Raw genomic sequence first — 15,853 nt, 5'->3', positions numbered from 1 at the left:
TTTAATGCTGCAAACATTTATGATTACCAATAGTGCGTGCTCTGATGGAGTTGAGAGCTTGCCTCGTTTATGGCGTATGTAGCTTAGTTTGATGACAAGGGGAGGAGTGAATGTCCTACACCAGACCAAAGCAGAGCTATCTTTATAAGTTGATGAACACTCTTGTCCTGAGCTCAAGGCAGAGCCAGCATGTATGCAGAGTAAGAAAATCACAAAGAGAGGCAAGGGGAGTAAGCTGAAAGTTCTGGTAATTGCAACCAGTAGAATAGAATAGAATAGAATAGAATAGAATAGAATAGAATAGAATAGAATAGAATAGAATAGAATAGAATAGAATAGAATAGAATAGAATTCTTTATTGGCCAAGTGTGATTGGACACACAAGGAATTTGTCTTTGGTGCATAAATAAATAAAGTCCTGATAAATAAAGCAGAGAACAAGGAGAAAGTTACTGGTTTTTCAAGAATCTCAGCTGATTCATGGCTACAGGACAAGATTTCTATTTCCGAGAAACAAGCCTTTGTATAAAACTAAGTAAGCAAAGAAAGAAATTTGAGCCTAACTTCTCCAAATTGGTGCCTTGCCAAGTACAGTTGTGTGCTCCCAGGATTAGTTTATTTTATTTTATTTTAGTTTAGTTTAGTTTAGTTTAGTTTAGTTTAGTTTAGTTTAGTTTAGTTTAGTTTAGTTTAGTTTATTGTCATTGCACATCGTATAATGAAATTAAATGCCCTCTTCAGTGTACATTATAACTATAAAAATAAAAACACAAACACACATCCTTCACATTCTATATACCTGAAATTGAAAACCCGATATTGCATTAATATTGCATTATCTAGGTAAGCGTGAATGTCAGTTTGTGTGTGTGTGTGTGTGTTTGTGTGTGTGTGTAGCTAGCTTTGCTTGAGAAAAGCAATGAAGCTTTACTGTTGGTCTGATTTCATTCTAATACCAAACACCTGGGAGAGAAACTTTAATCCAGCCTGCAACAAGGTTTGATGCATCTGACATGCAAATAAATCAAGACATTATTTTCAGGAGTGGAAAAAAGGATCTTTAAAAAGGCTCCAAGAAGAAATTTCACTCATCTCTTAGAAAACTTGCTTTTCAGACCCATTGTACTATACCTTTCCCTGATCTGTGTATGCTTGTTTTCATCACCTCAAGCAGAGGTGATGCTACTGTTAGATAGCATCCAAAATTCAGGTAAATACTGGGTTTCTGGTGCAACCTGCTACATTTTCTCTGCCTGGCTTTTATTCCGACGGGATTTTCAGGGATTATTTCCCATTCAAATGTATGGAGAAAATACGTACAATACATACCTTCCATGGAAATAACAAAGAAAAGCAGACATGGAAGGTTTCTAGCCAATTTACCTCAGAGCAGAGAAGCTCCAGAAATGGGCATATTATTTCTTGAAACTGCATCAGCTTATCCCACAGACTGTCTTCAACCTTCAAAAATTCATTGCCCATTGTTAAAAAGATAACACTGAGTGACTTTTCCGACAGCAGTCGAAAAGTTGGGCTGCCAAAACGTTAACTGGAAAATTAGCCCCTTGTAAACTTTACCCTTAGTCCCACAGCTAAGCCCAGGACATATATATATATTTTTTTTAAATGAGGTTTCTTGCCATTACAAATGCCTTTGTAGATGGAAGTAGAAGAGAGAGATAAAGGAGCTTTTTTAATTTTATTTTTTATTTTTTTTTGGCCTGGGTTGATGGTGAGGGATTTTGCAAAGTGTGCATGCTGTTAACCAAGTGGGATTTATTTGAATTTAAGTTCCTTTTTTTTTTTGGTCAGATTTCTAGAGGCATTACATCCTGTGGGCTGCTGCCCCTTCAGTGTCTATATCGTAACATCGTTCTGTTAAAAGGATATTGGCTAAAAGGAACGATGTGCAATTTCTTTGAGAGAAATGATTTCCCTTTAGGTTCCATGCGGCTGCCCTGTGCCATTTTAGAGAAGTATGTCATCTGTTCCACAAGATAGTTGCATTATTAGGAAACTCTGCAATCGGTTCTGCGGACGCTTGGAGATTTGTAACCACAGATTCGAATGGCCAGATCAAAATTAATATATGAGAGGCAGATATTTCCCCTCACTTCTTCCCCGTTGAAATCCCAGGCTGGATCTTTATATCCATTTCCCTCACCTCATTTTAGCACACAATTTCACCCGGACGCTAATAACAGCCTTCAGCTTCTAGTTATTTTGTGCATCTTGCTGGCTCAGCACATTGGCTCTTTCGCAAGGCAACGTTTGAGAAATTTACCTTACTCTGTCTAGCTCTCTTTCTTTTTTTGCTGATGCTCAATTTATTTGGATATCTGCTACACATGAGAATGTGATTTTGATCCAAAAGTATGTTTGACCCTCAAGTCATTTCCAAGTTGTTCATTCAGATTTGTCCCAAAGTGGGTGCGCATGGGGCTGGAGTAGGGGTGAGTTCTATTTACCTTTACTACTGGTTCGCATCACACGCGCACTCTTCTGCACACGCGCACTCTTCTGCACATGCGCAGAAGCTTCTGCGCATGCCAGATCACCTATGATGACATCCGGGTCAGTGGGCGGAGCCTCCTGCCGGTTTTACTACCAGTTCTTGCAAACCAGTCGAAACCGGGGGTAACCCATTACTGGGCTGAAGAAGGCATTATGAGGAGGGGGTGGGGAATGCTTCCAGAAGTAATTTCATTGCAAACCTATAGAAATAAATCTGGTGGAACCCAAACTTTGATTGCAGGTTCCATTTGCTGGACTAGGAAAGTACTACTACAGAGCTGGGAGAACCATAACTTTCTTTGTCAGAGTTTGCAGCACATCCAACCAACACACAAGTAAATGAACTTCAGCAGGATTCAGCATACAATATCAGGAACACAGAAGCAATATTCATAGCAGCAAATCATTACAGAGTAGAGAGATACAGAGGCTAATATATTGTACAGAGGCAGCCATTACAGAAGCCAAACCAACTCTTAAATAAAGTTCAGCAAGTCTAAGCTACGACCAGACTCCAAACTGTCTCTTATGGCCCCATACAAACAAAGACTATGTTTCAGTTTCCAAACAGTCCCCATTGGCTGACCTGTTGCCATGTCTATTCCAGTCTATGAACATTCATACTCTGACATTCTTTAATATTGCTCAGCCAGAAATCCTGACTCCCCCAAAATGGCCCCTTCTATCTCTCCACCTTTTTTTCCCCACTGTAGGAGGACAACCAGCTGGCCAATGATGAATTCTCTAGTTCTCCAATGAAGAAGTTGTCCAACCTTGAACTTGAAGGTGGCAATAGAGAAGATGTTCTTGGATTACAACTCCCATCATCATTTCTCACACCTTTTACTTGGAGGTCTTCTAATCCAACCCCCTGCTCAGGCAGGAATCCCTATGTCATGTCAGACACATGGTTGTCCAATCTCTTCTTAAAAACCTCCAGTGATGGAGCATCCACAACTTCTGGAGGCAAGATGTTCCACTGCTTAATTGTTCTCAATGTCAGGGGATTTCTGCTTCGTTCTAGGTTGTTCTTCAATGTTGGTGAGCTCATTTTATCTATACATTAATAATTACTAATTATTATTATAGTCATGGGCAAAGGATTCAAATTCATTTCTCAGATTACAGAAAATAACCACCGCCTTGAAAATAAAGCTGGAGACGGGACTTTGGCATCAAATGAGACATTAAAGCAAATATTTCATTACTGTCAACCAGCAGAACACCAAACAATCTCCCTTTTTCATTTGTAAAGAAAGCAAGCAAGTTTACTTTTCTTGTAAAACAAACACAGATGATTAATTTTAGGGTTTTAAAAAAAACCAGATAAAAATACTGAGTTGAGAAGAGAACTCGGATGTCTTTACACCACCGCATTTGCAGATCAATAATCATTCCATATGGATTATATTTTGTAGTTGGAAGATCGGAGATCACACGATTAGCTAATCGCACTGCTTCATTTATGGACTCTTGTGTAGGCTTGATCTTTCATTGTCACATACTCATACATGCAATGTCTCTGCTCCCCTGTTTTTCCATTTTTCCCTCTTGAAGACAAAAAAAAAAAATAATAATGAGAGAATTTCAGCTTGTCTTTTCTCCATACTTTCAAAATTGCTCACTGGGAGACCCAGTGTCTAGACTTCAAAAGGATTCCTCACAATCATTCAGTGGCACTGCATCTCCACAATTGCCTCATCTGAGATCTTTCCCTCATACAGGCCTGAATGTGGAGACCAGAATCTCTAAGCAGGGTCTTTGGAAATGCCACCGATAACTATTCTGCTCAGCGGTTATTTGCACAGGTGGGCTGCTGGGGGTTCGCAGCGGTTTGGCATTCAGGGCCCAACAATACCTGGAACAAATTTGTTTTTCAATGTTTAAGAAGTGTGACCATTTCTTCCTTCTGCCGTGACTCAGCCCAGGAAGCTGGACTGCCCATCAATTCTGGTGTTGACGGCTTCTCACAAAAGACGGGGAAGTTCATACAATGGATTGAAATGTTCCAACGCATTTTTGTTTGGTTAAGGTTCCTTTTCCTTTGTGAGAAACATTTGTTGCCTTTGTAAACCTAGGTGTGGCAGATGCATATGTGGGTCTTTGTGTGTGGAGATACATATATATATACACACACACACACAACGCATGTTGGCTTTTTCTTACCGTACAAGAAAACGAAGGCACCACAGGTCACTGCAACAACCTTGCAGACATTCATTCAACCAAAAAAAGGAACACGATGGAGAGCTTTTATATTTTCCTACTACTAGCAGCGGGTAAGTGAAGATCTGAAATGTTGGGGGTTGTTGGTTTTCTTCCCTACAAATGGCAGATCGAGCCTAATTTCAATTCCCGAAAAGGAAGTTGGATTTCAGATCAATTTCATGTAATAATAGTCCACCCTGCTATCTTATAGAGGTAAAAAGCATTTAAATATGTTAAAACATATTTTAACAGGTTATCGTCGTACTGTACGATCATCAAAGCTAGATAATTAAAATGAGAGCATCTCCGTTTAAACCCAAGAGCTCCTAAGTGACTTTTTTAACCCACAAGAAGAGTTAAAAATTGATAACTGCATAATGTAGTTAATAAAAAATCAGAACATGATTCCGCCGTGCCCTTAAAACTTTCTTTTTTCAGCAAGCCGGGCTGGCCTAATACTTTTTTTAAAATGTTTTTAATTGTTTTGTCATTGCTTTTAATTATGGGGCCAAATATATATATCTTTTTAATTGTATTTTAATGTTTGTAGTTTATGTTTTTACTTTGGCTGTACACTGCCCTGAGTCCTCAGGGAGAAGGGCGATATATAAATTTGATATAAAATAAAATAAAATAAAATAAATAATTGGACTAACCACCTTAATAAATGGCTAAATTATTTAATCTGGTTTTAATTATATCTTTTAACTTTTGTATTTATGTATTTTATTTTGTGCCTGTTCACCGCCCTGAGTCCTTCGGGAGTAGGGCGGTATATAAATCTAATAAAAAAAAATACAAAACTTTAGATTGTTTTTAAGTTTTAATACTATGAAGCACAATGGAATGGAAAGAACACATGTGGCTATGTGATCTGATTGTTCATACAACATGCCAACACTCAGCCTAAGTTATAAAATACTATAGTCATCTTAATATGCAATGCTTCAAATGACATCATAACAGAATGAACTTGTCCTTCCAGCCTATAAAGATAAAAGCTGAATTCTTATAACTTCCTGGATTGCTGAGTTCAGTTTTAGTGTAGCCTAACATTCCTATGGATCTAATAAATAAGTAGATTATTCTTATTCCAAAGGACAGGCAACTTAATCCTCTGAAATATCCTTCTCCATTCTGGCATTTTCGAGATAGCTTGGAGAATTTGCCATCCATTTCTTGGCCATGCTGGCTAGTCATTTGGGGAATGGTAACATGTCTGGAGGGCACTTGGATAAGGAAACCTGAAGGCATCCATCAGATTTAGTTGATTTAGATTTAGATTTAGATTTACAGAGTTGGAAGGGACCTTGTAGGTAATCTAGTCCATCTAGTGCAGGAAACCCCACACAATTTCTTACAAATGGCAGCCCAGTCTCTTCTTGAAAGCTTCCAGTGATGAAGCTCCCATAACTTCTGTAGGCAAACGGTTCCATTGGTTGAATGTTCCCACTGTCAGAAAATTTCTCCTTATTTCCAGGTTGAATCACTCCTTGTTCAGTTTCCATCTGAAGGATGCTACTTTGGGTTTGGTGACTACAAGGAGGTTTTAGCAGAGATCAGGACATAGCTACGTAGAATGGGTGGACTTGATGGTACTCCTTTCTGACTATGGGAGCATTACAGAAAGTACTACCGTCAGCACAAGTCCTATTCTTTTTAAGAAGATTATGTCCAAGAGGAACTCACATGTCAAACATGTACAAGCTCATCTGAAAATTATTCCACTTTCTGTATTCTGAGTTCCTCGTTTGACATTGCACAACAGATCTTTAGACCTCCAGAAAAATCTATCTGTGTTTCTATCTTCTACTTTTGAATCAAAGTGGTTTTCAGTCATGTTCATTCTTATTTTAATTAAAATTACTGAATAAGGAATGTTTGCATGTATCTGGGTTTACATACATGAATAAAAACACTCCAGATCTGATTGCATTTTTTTTTCTACTTTTTTTCAGGATTGGCGTTGCCTTGTCTGACTGCAAGCCCAAATAGTAAGTTTTAGTTGAATCCATCAATCTGACTAGGGAATTTTCCAGGGCCAAAAACAATGCTATGCTGAAACAAGTAGAATGGTGGAAGTTGATCCCAGGACAAGGATCAGAGTTAGCTTCATCCAAAAATAATCTCCCACATTCCAGATCAACCTTGCCCTCATCATGTTCTCCAGGTGTATGAACTACACCTCCCAGAAGTCTCACGGCAGCCATGCTGTTGGGAGAATTCTAGGAGTTGGAAGTTTACACATCGAGAGGACATTCAAGTTAGAGAAGGTAGCCTTACACCTTCATATATGCCCAGATGTTTCTTCCGAGACCTGCTATACTGGACGGCAAGGTCTCAAAAGAATTCTTCTCACACCCATCTGAGTGCAAGTACGAACTTCTTTATGACCATAGTCTGTTTTATTGTGATGGGATCAACTGGCAAATTTCTAAACTCCCATTGATGCCATCAATACCTTTGTAAGCAGAACTCAGATGAGATTGCAGTTGAATATTGGTAATCAATCTTTAAAATCCAAAAAAAAAAAAAGTTGGAAAATCATAGAATATTCTGCACAAAATGTTAGAGACCTACTGCTGTTATATTAATAACAAATTTCTACTGGCCCCTATTGGTCACTCCCCAAATTAAACCATCAATTGACCAGAGATCCTGCCAAGAGCAATCATGAACTAGCCATTTGTGAATAGAGATCGGGGTTACATTCAGAGGTGGGCTTCAAAAATTTTAGCAAGGGGTTTTCTGCCCGGTTGCTGGGTGGGCGTGGCCATGGTGGGCGTGGCCTAGTTGGCCTCCTGCACCACGGTGGGGGGATGTGTTTTTGCACTCCCTGGGCTCCGGAGGCTTTTGTCAAGCTTCCAGGAGGGCAAAAACAGCCTCCCCAGGCTCCGGAGTCCCTCTGGAGGTTGGAAACGGACTTGTTTCTGGCCTTCCTGAACTTCCAGTAGGCCCGTTTTTCACCCTCCCCGAGCCTCCGCGCATGCCCTGCACTTACCTGTATCCAAAACAGGCCATGTGGGGACTCCTGGGAGGGGAGGGGCAGGGTGGGTAGGACCAGCCAGGAGTGGGATTTGGGGGTTCTCCAAACTGCACAAAATCTTAGCTAGAGGTTCTCCTGAACCCCTGCAAGCCCCCAGCATCCCACCCCTGGTTAGAAAATTCCCAGTAGGCCATCAACGGAACAATCAGCTAACGGTTGAAAATCCCAAAACCAAAGATGGTTTTTTTGAAGACCAGTATCCAACCCAGGTGGAGGCAGGAAGGGAATTTAGAATGAGCAACATCTGTAGAAATCGATGTTTCAGATAGCAGTTTGGAGAGGGAGGAGAAATGCCAAGGTCTGAACATACCTGCTTTTGTAAACCAGTGATGTTCTCTCTTATTCTAGCATCATTGCTCTATCCTTATGGAAAAACCCAAGGTGACTCAGAAAACCCAGTAGCTGATGATGGGAATTCTCCAAAGATCTCCATCAAAATGCCATTCTCCTTCTACGGCAAGAAATACAACTTCCTTTTTGTATGTAACACCTGCCAGATATAAACCTCGTATTTCTTTATAGAAACTAAGAAACGGGTTGCTCAACTCAGCTTGTCCACCCACCCCCTGACTCTAAATACGCCTTAATGCCAGTGGTTCAGGCCGGTTTGCAAGAACCGGTAGTAAAACCAGAGGGAGGCTCTGCCCGTTGCCCCAGATGTCATCATAGGCAATCTGCACATGCGCAGAAGCTTCTGCGCATGTGCAGAACCTTGGTGCACTTGCAGAAGCTTGGTGCACGTGCGATCCCATTGCAAACCGGTAGTAAAGGTAAGTAGAACCTACCCCTGCTTAATGCAGAATTTCTTTATACCTCTCTGGAGAGACAAGTTGTAACATTTGCTGAGGTAGCTGGGGATGACCAAACTCCCCATGGCTTTCATTTCTAAAATAGCTTCCTGGATAGGTAAGAGTCACAACTAATACTTGCCCACTAATATGCCTTTATGAGAATGAATGGGTGGGATATGAGCAATCTACAGTCACCTAAATACATTCAATCATGAGCACAGTAGAAATCAGTGCGATAAGTGTATGGGGCTCCCAGTGTTGACCTCCAGGTCCCAATAGGTCCAACTGAAGATGACGATGTTGGGAAATAAAATTTTACAGCATCTTGAGATCCACAGGTTCCCCTTCTCTGATATTAACTTACACTAGTTTCATGATTTCTGTTAAGGAACAATGGGAACTATTGCAACCTGTTGTTCCCATTTGCTAACCATCTAGTTAACTTTGGTTAGTGTGTGTGGAGAGAGAGAGAGTTGTGTGGATAGAGATAGATAGATAGATAGATAGATAGATAGATAGATAGATAGATAGATAGATAGATAGATAGATAGACAAACAGACAGAAGGATGGATGGATGGATGGATGGATGGATGGATGGATGGATGGGTGGGTGGGTGGGTGGGTGGGTGGGTGGGTAGGTAGATAGATAGATAGATAGATAGATAGATAGATAGATAGATAGATAGATAGATAGATAGATTGTGTGTGTGTGTAAGAGAAAGAGAGACAGCATCCTACGTTAACTCAGATTACTTAGTTTATATCTTAATGTCTTTTAAGATTCTAGAAAATTGCCTAATTTCATAATAATATTGAGTGTGTCAAATGAACACAGCCTACCACTTTGCTTTATATTTCTCCAGGTCAACAACAATGGGGTTGTCTCTTTTGGAACGTATGTCTCAGAGTACACTCCTAATGCTTTCCCTCTGAAAAATGGAATAGCCTTTGTTGCTCCATTTTGGTCTGATGTTGACAATAGAGTCAGTGGGAGCATCTTCTGGAGACAGACCGAAGACCCAGTGCTGCTTAGCCGTTTTGCTGCAGACCTCAGTCGGTACCACCCTGATATTTCTTTCACACCCATGTGGATGTTTATTGCCACCTGGGACAAAGTAGGCTACTACGGATCTGCTTCAGACAAGGTAGGTCTCACACAATAATGGCAATCTAGAGCTTTCCTCCTCCTCCAGTGGCTGCTGCTTATTTATTGAGAGTAAATGTAGTGTAGAGGTAAAAGTGCTGAACTACAGCCTCCCCCCCCTCCCCATCACAAAAATTCACTAGATGACTTTGGGTCAATCTTTCCCTCTCAGTCCAAGAGCCATGGAGGTAGAGGTGAAAATGTTGGACAAGAAGCACCAAGACCCAGAATTAAGTCCATCTTAAATCCATAGAGGCTCCCTGGATGACTTTAAGATTGTCTTTCTAGTCTCAATACTGTCAGACCTGCCCCAGTCTGATCCCTTAGGAAAGAAAGACCCTTGACTCCATTTGGTAGCAGTGATAGGTTCTTTTATTAAAAGATGCTGACTGCAGTAAAGTCAGGCTAGAATTAAAGTTCCCACGCTAAAAGGATCCAAAATGTTTCCCTTCATCTTTGGGGAAGACCCATATTTTTATCAGGAAAGGAAAGGAAACACTGAACTGATCATCCATATCAGCAACCCCCAAACCTTTCCAGCTTGGTGGCCCACTGGGGGTGGGGAAGGAATGGTTCTGTGTGAGTGGTAGGCACATGCACAAGCACACACAGCTCCATATGCGTGAACAGTAGTGGGCCACAGGCCAGGGGTTGAGGATCTCCTAAATAATTCTCAACATGCAATGCTAGATGGCACCTCTATCATCCTGCAAAAAAAGGGATAGCCAAGTTTGCCGATCTAGAAAGACTAGTAGCGTCTTTCTAGATCTGTAAGTCAAGTAGACTTGATTTACAACCACAATTGGAAGCAGACTTTCTATTGTAAATTGATCCAGTTGTCATCACTTAATCAGATCCAACTTACTACCCTTTTTTATCACAGTCATTAAGTGAATTACATGGTCATTAAGTGAACCCAGCTTCCCAGATTGACCTTGTTGGAAGCCACCTGGGAAGGTGGCAAATTGTGATCGCATGACCACAAGATTGCTGCAACCACTTTAAATGCAAGCCAGTTGCCAAGTGCCCAAATTGTGATTGTATGACCGCTGGAGCTGTACGATTGTCATAAATTCAAGGACAGGTTGTAAATCACTTTCTCTGAGGCCACCATAATGTCAAACTATCATTAAACAAGCAGGGCTTAAGTCAAGGATTATCTGTAGAATTAACTCTGTTCAGTACATGGATGGGTCCTGGACGTTGGACAGTGTACCAAACGAAAGGAGTGATCTTTTTAATGGGATCAAGAGAACTGCAAGGATACATGTTCAAAGTAAATGAAACTAATCAAGTTTCATTGGGAAACTAATGTGGAAACTAATTAATGAGAGAAGCAACCTAGAACTAAGAAGAAATTTCCTGACAGTTAGAACAATTAAACAGTGGAACAACTTGCCTCCAGAAGTTATAAATGCTCCAACACTGGAAGTTTTTAAGAAGATATTGGATAACCATTTGTCTGAAGTGGTGTAGGGTTTCCTGCCTAAGCAGGAGGTTGGACTAGAAGACCTCTGAGGTCCCTCCCAACTCTGTTAACCACTAGGACTTGAATTCAACTCCAAGATGACTCTCCTTTAGAAACAACTTTGCTAAGCAACGATAAAGGTAAAGGTAAAGGTTCCCCTCGCACATATGTGCTAGTCGTTCCCGACTCTAGGGGGCGGTGCTCATCTCTGTTTCAAAGCCGAAGAGCCAGCGCTGTCCGAAGACGTCTCCGTGGTCATGTGGCCGGCATGACTAAACGCCAAAGGCGCACGGAACACTGTTACCTTCCCACCAAAGGTGGTCCCTATTTTTCTACTTGCATTTTTTATGTGCTTTCGAACTGCTAGGTTGGCAGAAGCTGGGACAAGTAATGGGAGCTCACCCCGTTACGTGGCACTAGGGATTCAAACCACTGAATTGCCGACCTTTCAATCGACAAGCTCAGCGTCTTAGCCACTGCACCACCACATCCCCTTTGCAACAATAGCCAGGCCTTAAAATACAATTTTCCCCCCTTTTGTTGCAGGTCAACACTTTTCAAGCTGTCTTGGCTACGGATGGAGAAATATCCTTCATCCTGCTGAATTATGCTGATATACAGTGGACCACTGGAACTGGAAACGATGGAGATATCTATACAGGACTTGGAGGAATCCCCGCTCAGGTAGTTTTGGGATAGCTTGAAGGTGCAACAAGAAATGCAGGGTTATATTTGCCCAGTCAATGCAACCTCATTTAATCAAAGCGGACAGATACAAAAAGTGGCCCTTAGTTATCCTTCTCAACTCATACTTTTATGCTGCTGATTTTTCCCCTTTCTTGTGAGCTTCAGAAAACTTCAAAAAAAATCTAAATATTTACAGGAAGGCTATCTACAGCAATGGGGGCAGGTTTTACAGGACCAAACATTAAGAGAGCTTTCCGCCTATCACGGAACTGTTTTTTTCTGGATGTGTATTGTCAAAGTTTGCAATTGAAGATTTGCTATTACTTTCAGAAAACATGTGTGTATGTCTGCAACGGTTTGATCCTTTCTCCAAGGAAGCCCAGCCTAGCTTCCATTTCTTCCGCCATACATATAATCTGAACAGGTAGTTGTAAGGCTGTAATTCATGCTAAAGGTTACCCAACTAAGTATTAATTGACAGGGTGATCATTTTTGTCTAACTCGTTTTTTCTATGAGGATAATTTTTGTCTATCTCATTTTTTCTACGTGTTTCACTTTTCTTCTTTATACTGTAACTGCTATTCTAATAGAAAATCCTTCATATAAGTTATTGCATTACATTCTTGATTATCTTTCCATTGATATATAATTTTATGGCACTACTAAAAAACAAAGTGGTGGTATTACATGGGGCTCCCCTTGAGGAGCACCCGGAGGCTCCAACTGGCGCAGAGTGCGGCCACGCGGGTGGTAATGGGAGCGACATGGCGTTCCCATGTAACACCTCTCCTGCGCGAACTGCACTGGCTCCCGGTGGTCTTCCAGGTGCGCTTCAAGGTTTTAGTTACCACCTTTAGAGCGCTCCATGGCTTAGGACCTGATTATCTACGGGACCGTCTACTACCACCAATAGCCTCCCACCGGCCGGTACGCTCTCATAGAGAGGGGCTCCTCTGGGTGCCGTCGGCCAAACAATGTCGACTGGCGGCCCCTAGGGGGAGGGCCTTCTCTGTGGGGGCACCTACGAACTGGAACGAACTCCCCCTGGAGATACGGAGGATCCCGGATCTGCGCACCTTCCACCGCGCTCTTAAGACCTTTTTATTCCACCAGGCGGGCCTGGCCTAATCTTTTCCCTCTTTTTAATTATGCAAATTTTAATCAGTTTTTAAATGATTGGGGTGTTTTAATCTGTCTGGGCCAAATTGTTTAATTCGATTTTACTTTGTTTTTAAATTTTGTATCTATGTATTTTTACTGTTTGGCTGTTCACCGCTCTGAGTCCTTCGGGAGTAGGGCAGTATATAAATCAAATAAAGTAAGTAAGTAAGTAAGTATTAGCTAGTTTTAGAAAATACACTTTTCCCAAAAGGTTTCCACAATTTTGGCCACTACTGTATGATTGATACCCAGACTTGCAATCCAATGAGAAAGTTTGTTGGGGTGTTAATTAGGAAAGGATGTCATTCTTTCTCTACCTCTTCACCAGGCTGGCTTTGACAGCGGGGACAAAGAAAATTACTACAACATCCCTGGTTCCCGAACTCCTGAAATTCTCAATATTATGAAGACCAGCAATGTCGATGAACCAGGTCGCTGGCTGTTTCAAGTGGATAAGTCAATTATTGGCGTTCCCACGGCAAAAAGTGATTGCTTGAATAAGTAAGTGTCAGACCTTCTCTTTTATTGGCTAGTAGGATAGATATGTAAAAAATTGGAATGACCTAGAGGTGGAGCTCTCACCTCACAATCAGGAGGCTGTGAGTTCAATCCTAGGTTGAGGCGGATATTTCTCTCTCTGGGCATGCTGAGAATATAACTGCTGGACAAAACTCTGCATTGGTGTCAGGAAGGGCATCCGGCCAGTAAACACTCTGCTCCATTCAGTTGCCCAGACTCCACCCCACAAAGGATTATGGGGTCATTAAAAGATGATGGTGATAGGGATAGATTATAGGAGAGAAATTACAAACTACTTATAAGTCCGATAAATAAATAAATAAATAAATAAATAAATAAATAAATAACGATGTCAGCTGCTTATAAAGAAAATCTTTACATAATGTTCTACTGATGGCATTTACCACCAGAGAGATTAGCCAGGATGTTCTTGAATAGGTCTCCGAATTATTGGGGGTGTGGGCACAAACAAGGGACATTCTACCACATGTGGTGGACCTGTCCTAAGATTAGGAAATTTTGGGGCAAGATTAAAAAATGGCTGGATGAAATAATAGGGCAGAAGATAGAAAGAAAGCCCGAACTGTTTCTCCTGGTTATTCTGGAAAAGAAAATGCAGAAAAGTATACAATATATCATATTACACATACTAACGGCAAGTAGAATTGTGATAGCACAAAATTGGAAACAACCGGACACCCTTTCAGATCAAATCATAATAAAAAAATATACGAATGTGCAGGGATGGACAGATTATATATGGAAATGAAGGAGAGGGAGGATACCAAGTACTATTTAATATGGAATAAATGGTATTCCTGGCTGGAGAGTAAACATAAAATTTAAGGGATGTTGTTGTTATGAGATTGAATTGTAAATAGAAATCAAGATAATTTAAATAAAGATGTAAGTTTAAGATACAGATATTTAGAAGTAGAATTTGTGTAAAGAGGTTAAATAGGTTAGAGATACCAATGCAGAAAAGTTGTTATTAGTATTGAAATTTTGATATGTTTGTTTTTGGTTGTTTATATTTTTTGGGTTTTTCGTGTGTGTTTTTTCCTTGCTTTTTTTTTTTGTGTATTATGTTTCTTTTTGTACTGTGTATTTTAATCTTTGGAAATTTAATAAATATTATTTTTTAAAAAAGGAAGATGATGATGATAAATATGTAAGTAATTACTAGATCCATGGCCCAGGGGTGAAATGCTCCCAGTTCATTCCGGTTTGGGTGAACCGGTAGTGATAAAAACTACCGGTTCGGGTGAATCAGTAGTAAAAAAAAGCTATGGGTTCGGTTGAACTGGTAGTTTAAAAAAGCTACCAGTTTATCCAAACCGGTATTTCCGACAATCAGCTGTGCCGCGTGGTTTAGCTTCGCTAGAAAGCAGGAAATCCTGCTTTCTAGCGAAGCTAAACCACGCAGCACAGCTGTTTCCCCCCCTCGCTGTTTTACTTACTTAGTGAAATCTTCTTTTTCCTCATGAAGTGCACGTTTGGTGTGCACTGTGCATGCACACAGTGTGATTTTAGTGCACACCGTGCATGCACGGGCAGCAAACCAGTGGTGATCCAAGGAGGATTTCACCACTGCCATGGCCCCTTACTTATTTTGCTGTTATCTCTTTCCATCAGGTGAAGACCATTCCAACGCAGACAATCTGCTTCTCCATGCCAGCCTGGGACAAGTTGAACAGCATCTGCCATCTTTCTGAAATCCCTCTGCTACCCTCTTTGAACAAGAAAAAGTTTTCGGGAGCTGCCATTGACTGTAGATTTAGCAATAAATGATTGCACTCACATAAGTGGTGTGTCCATTGTGGAGTGCAAGAAAGAAATGCATTGTTATATGTGTGAATACGACAGCCTGTGCATATATAAAGGTTGTGTGTGTGTATGTGTGTGTGTGTGTGTGTGTGTGTGTGTGCATGCGCTTGTGTGATGCTTTTAAGGGGAGTGACAAGCCTAACCTTCTTTGAAGTTGGTTTCCTTCATGGGAGATGGGTGCAGATGTAAAATCCCAAGGGATGGAAAATGTGATGTGGACATCCATACTGATATCTCCATACACACATTGACTATTCAATTCTTTATGCCAGAGGTGTCCAATCCTGGCAATTTTAAGATTTGTGGACTTCAACTCCCAGAATTCCCCATCCAGAGCTCTTAAATTGGCCAAGGTTGTTTTAAAAACTTCCATGCAATTCAGTGATGTAATTCAATTTTTTTTACTACCAGTTCTGTGGGCGTAGCTTGGTGGGCGTGGCAGGGGAAGGATATTGCAAAATCTCCATTTCCACTCCACTCTGGGGC

General features: G+C 40.9%; 1 protein-coding gene across 1 annotated transcript; it reads left to right on the top strand.

Moving 5' to 3' along the window:
• Positions 1 to 4,686: 4,686 nt before the first annotated feature.
• Positions 4,687 to 15,345, top strand: LOC139320843 (sushi, nidogen and EGF-like domain-containing protein 1). The gene is made up of 7 exons (XM_070949308.1): positions 4,687 to 4,793; positions 6,681 to 6,716; positions 8,117 to 8,247; positions 9,424 to 9,705; positions 11,719 to 11,856; positions 13,350 to 13,522; positions 15,176 to 15,345. The coding sequence occupies exons 1-7, from the start codon at positions 4,757 to 4,759 to the stop codon at positions 15,177 to 15,179; spliced, it is 801 nt and encodes a 266-aa protein (XP_070805409.1). The 5' UTR covers positions 4,687 to 4,756; the 3' UTR covers positions 15,180 to 15,345.
• The last annotated feature ends 508 nt before the right edge of the window (positions 15,346 to 15,853 follow it).

This window comes from Pituophis catenifer, unplaced genomic scaffold, assembly GCF_029215685.1.
Source record: "Pituophis catenifer annectens isolate HBS135680 unplaced genomic scaffold, rPitCat1.0.hap2 SCAF_9, whole genome shotgun sequence".
In the NCBI taxonomy this organism is placed as follows: Eukaryota; Metazoa; Chordata; class Lepidosauria; order Squamata; family Colubridae; genus Pituophis; species Pituophis catenifer.
This window is presented reverse-complemented; position numbering and strand designations above follow the sequence as displayed.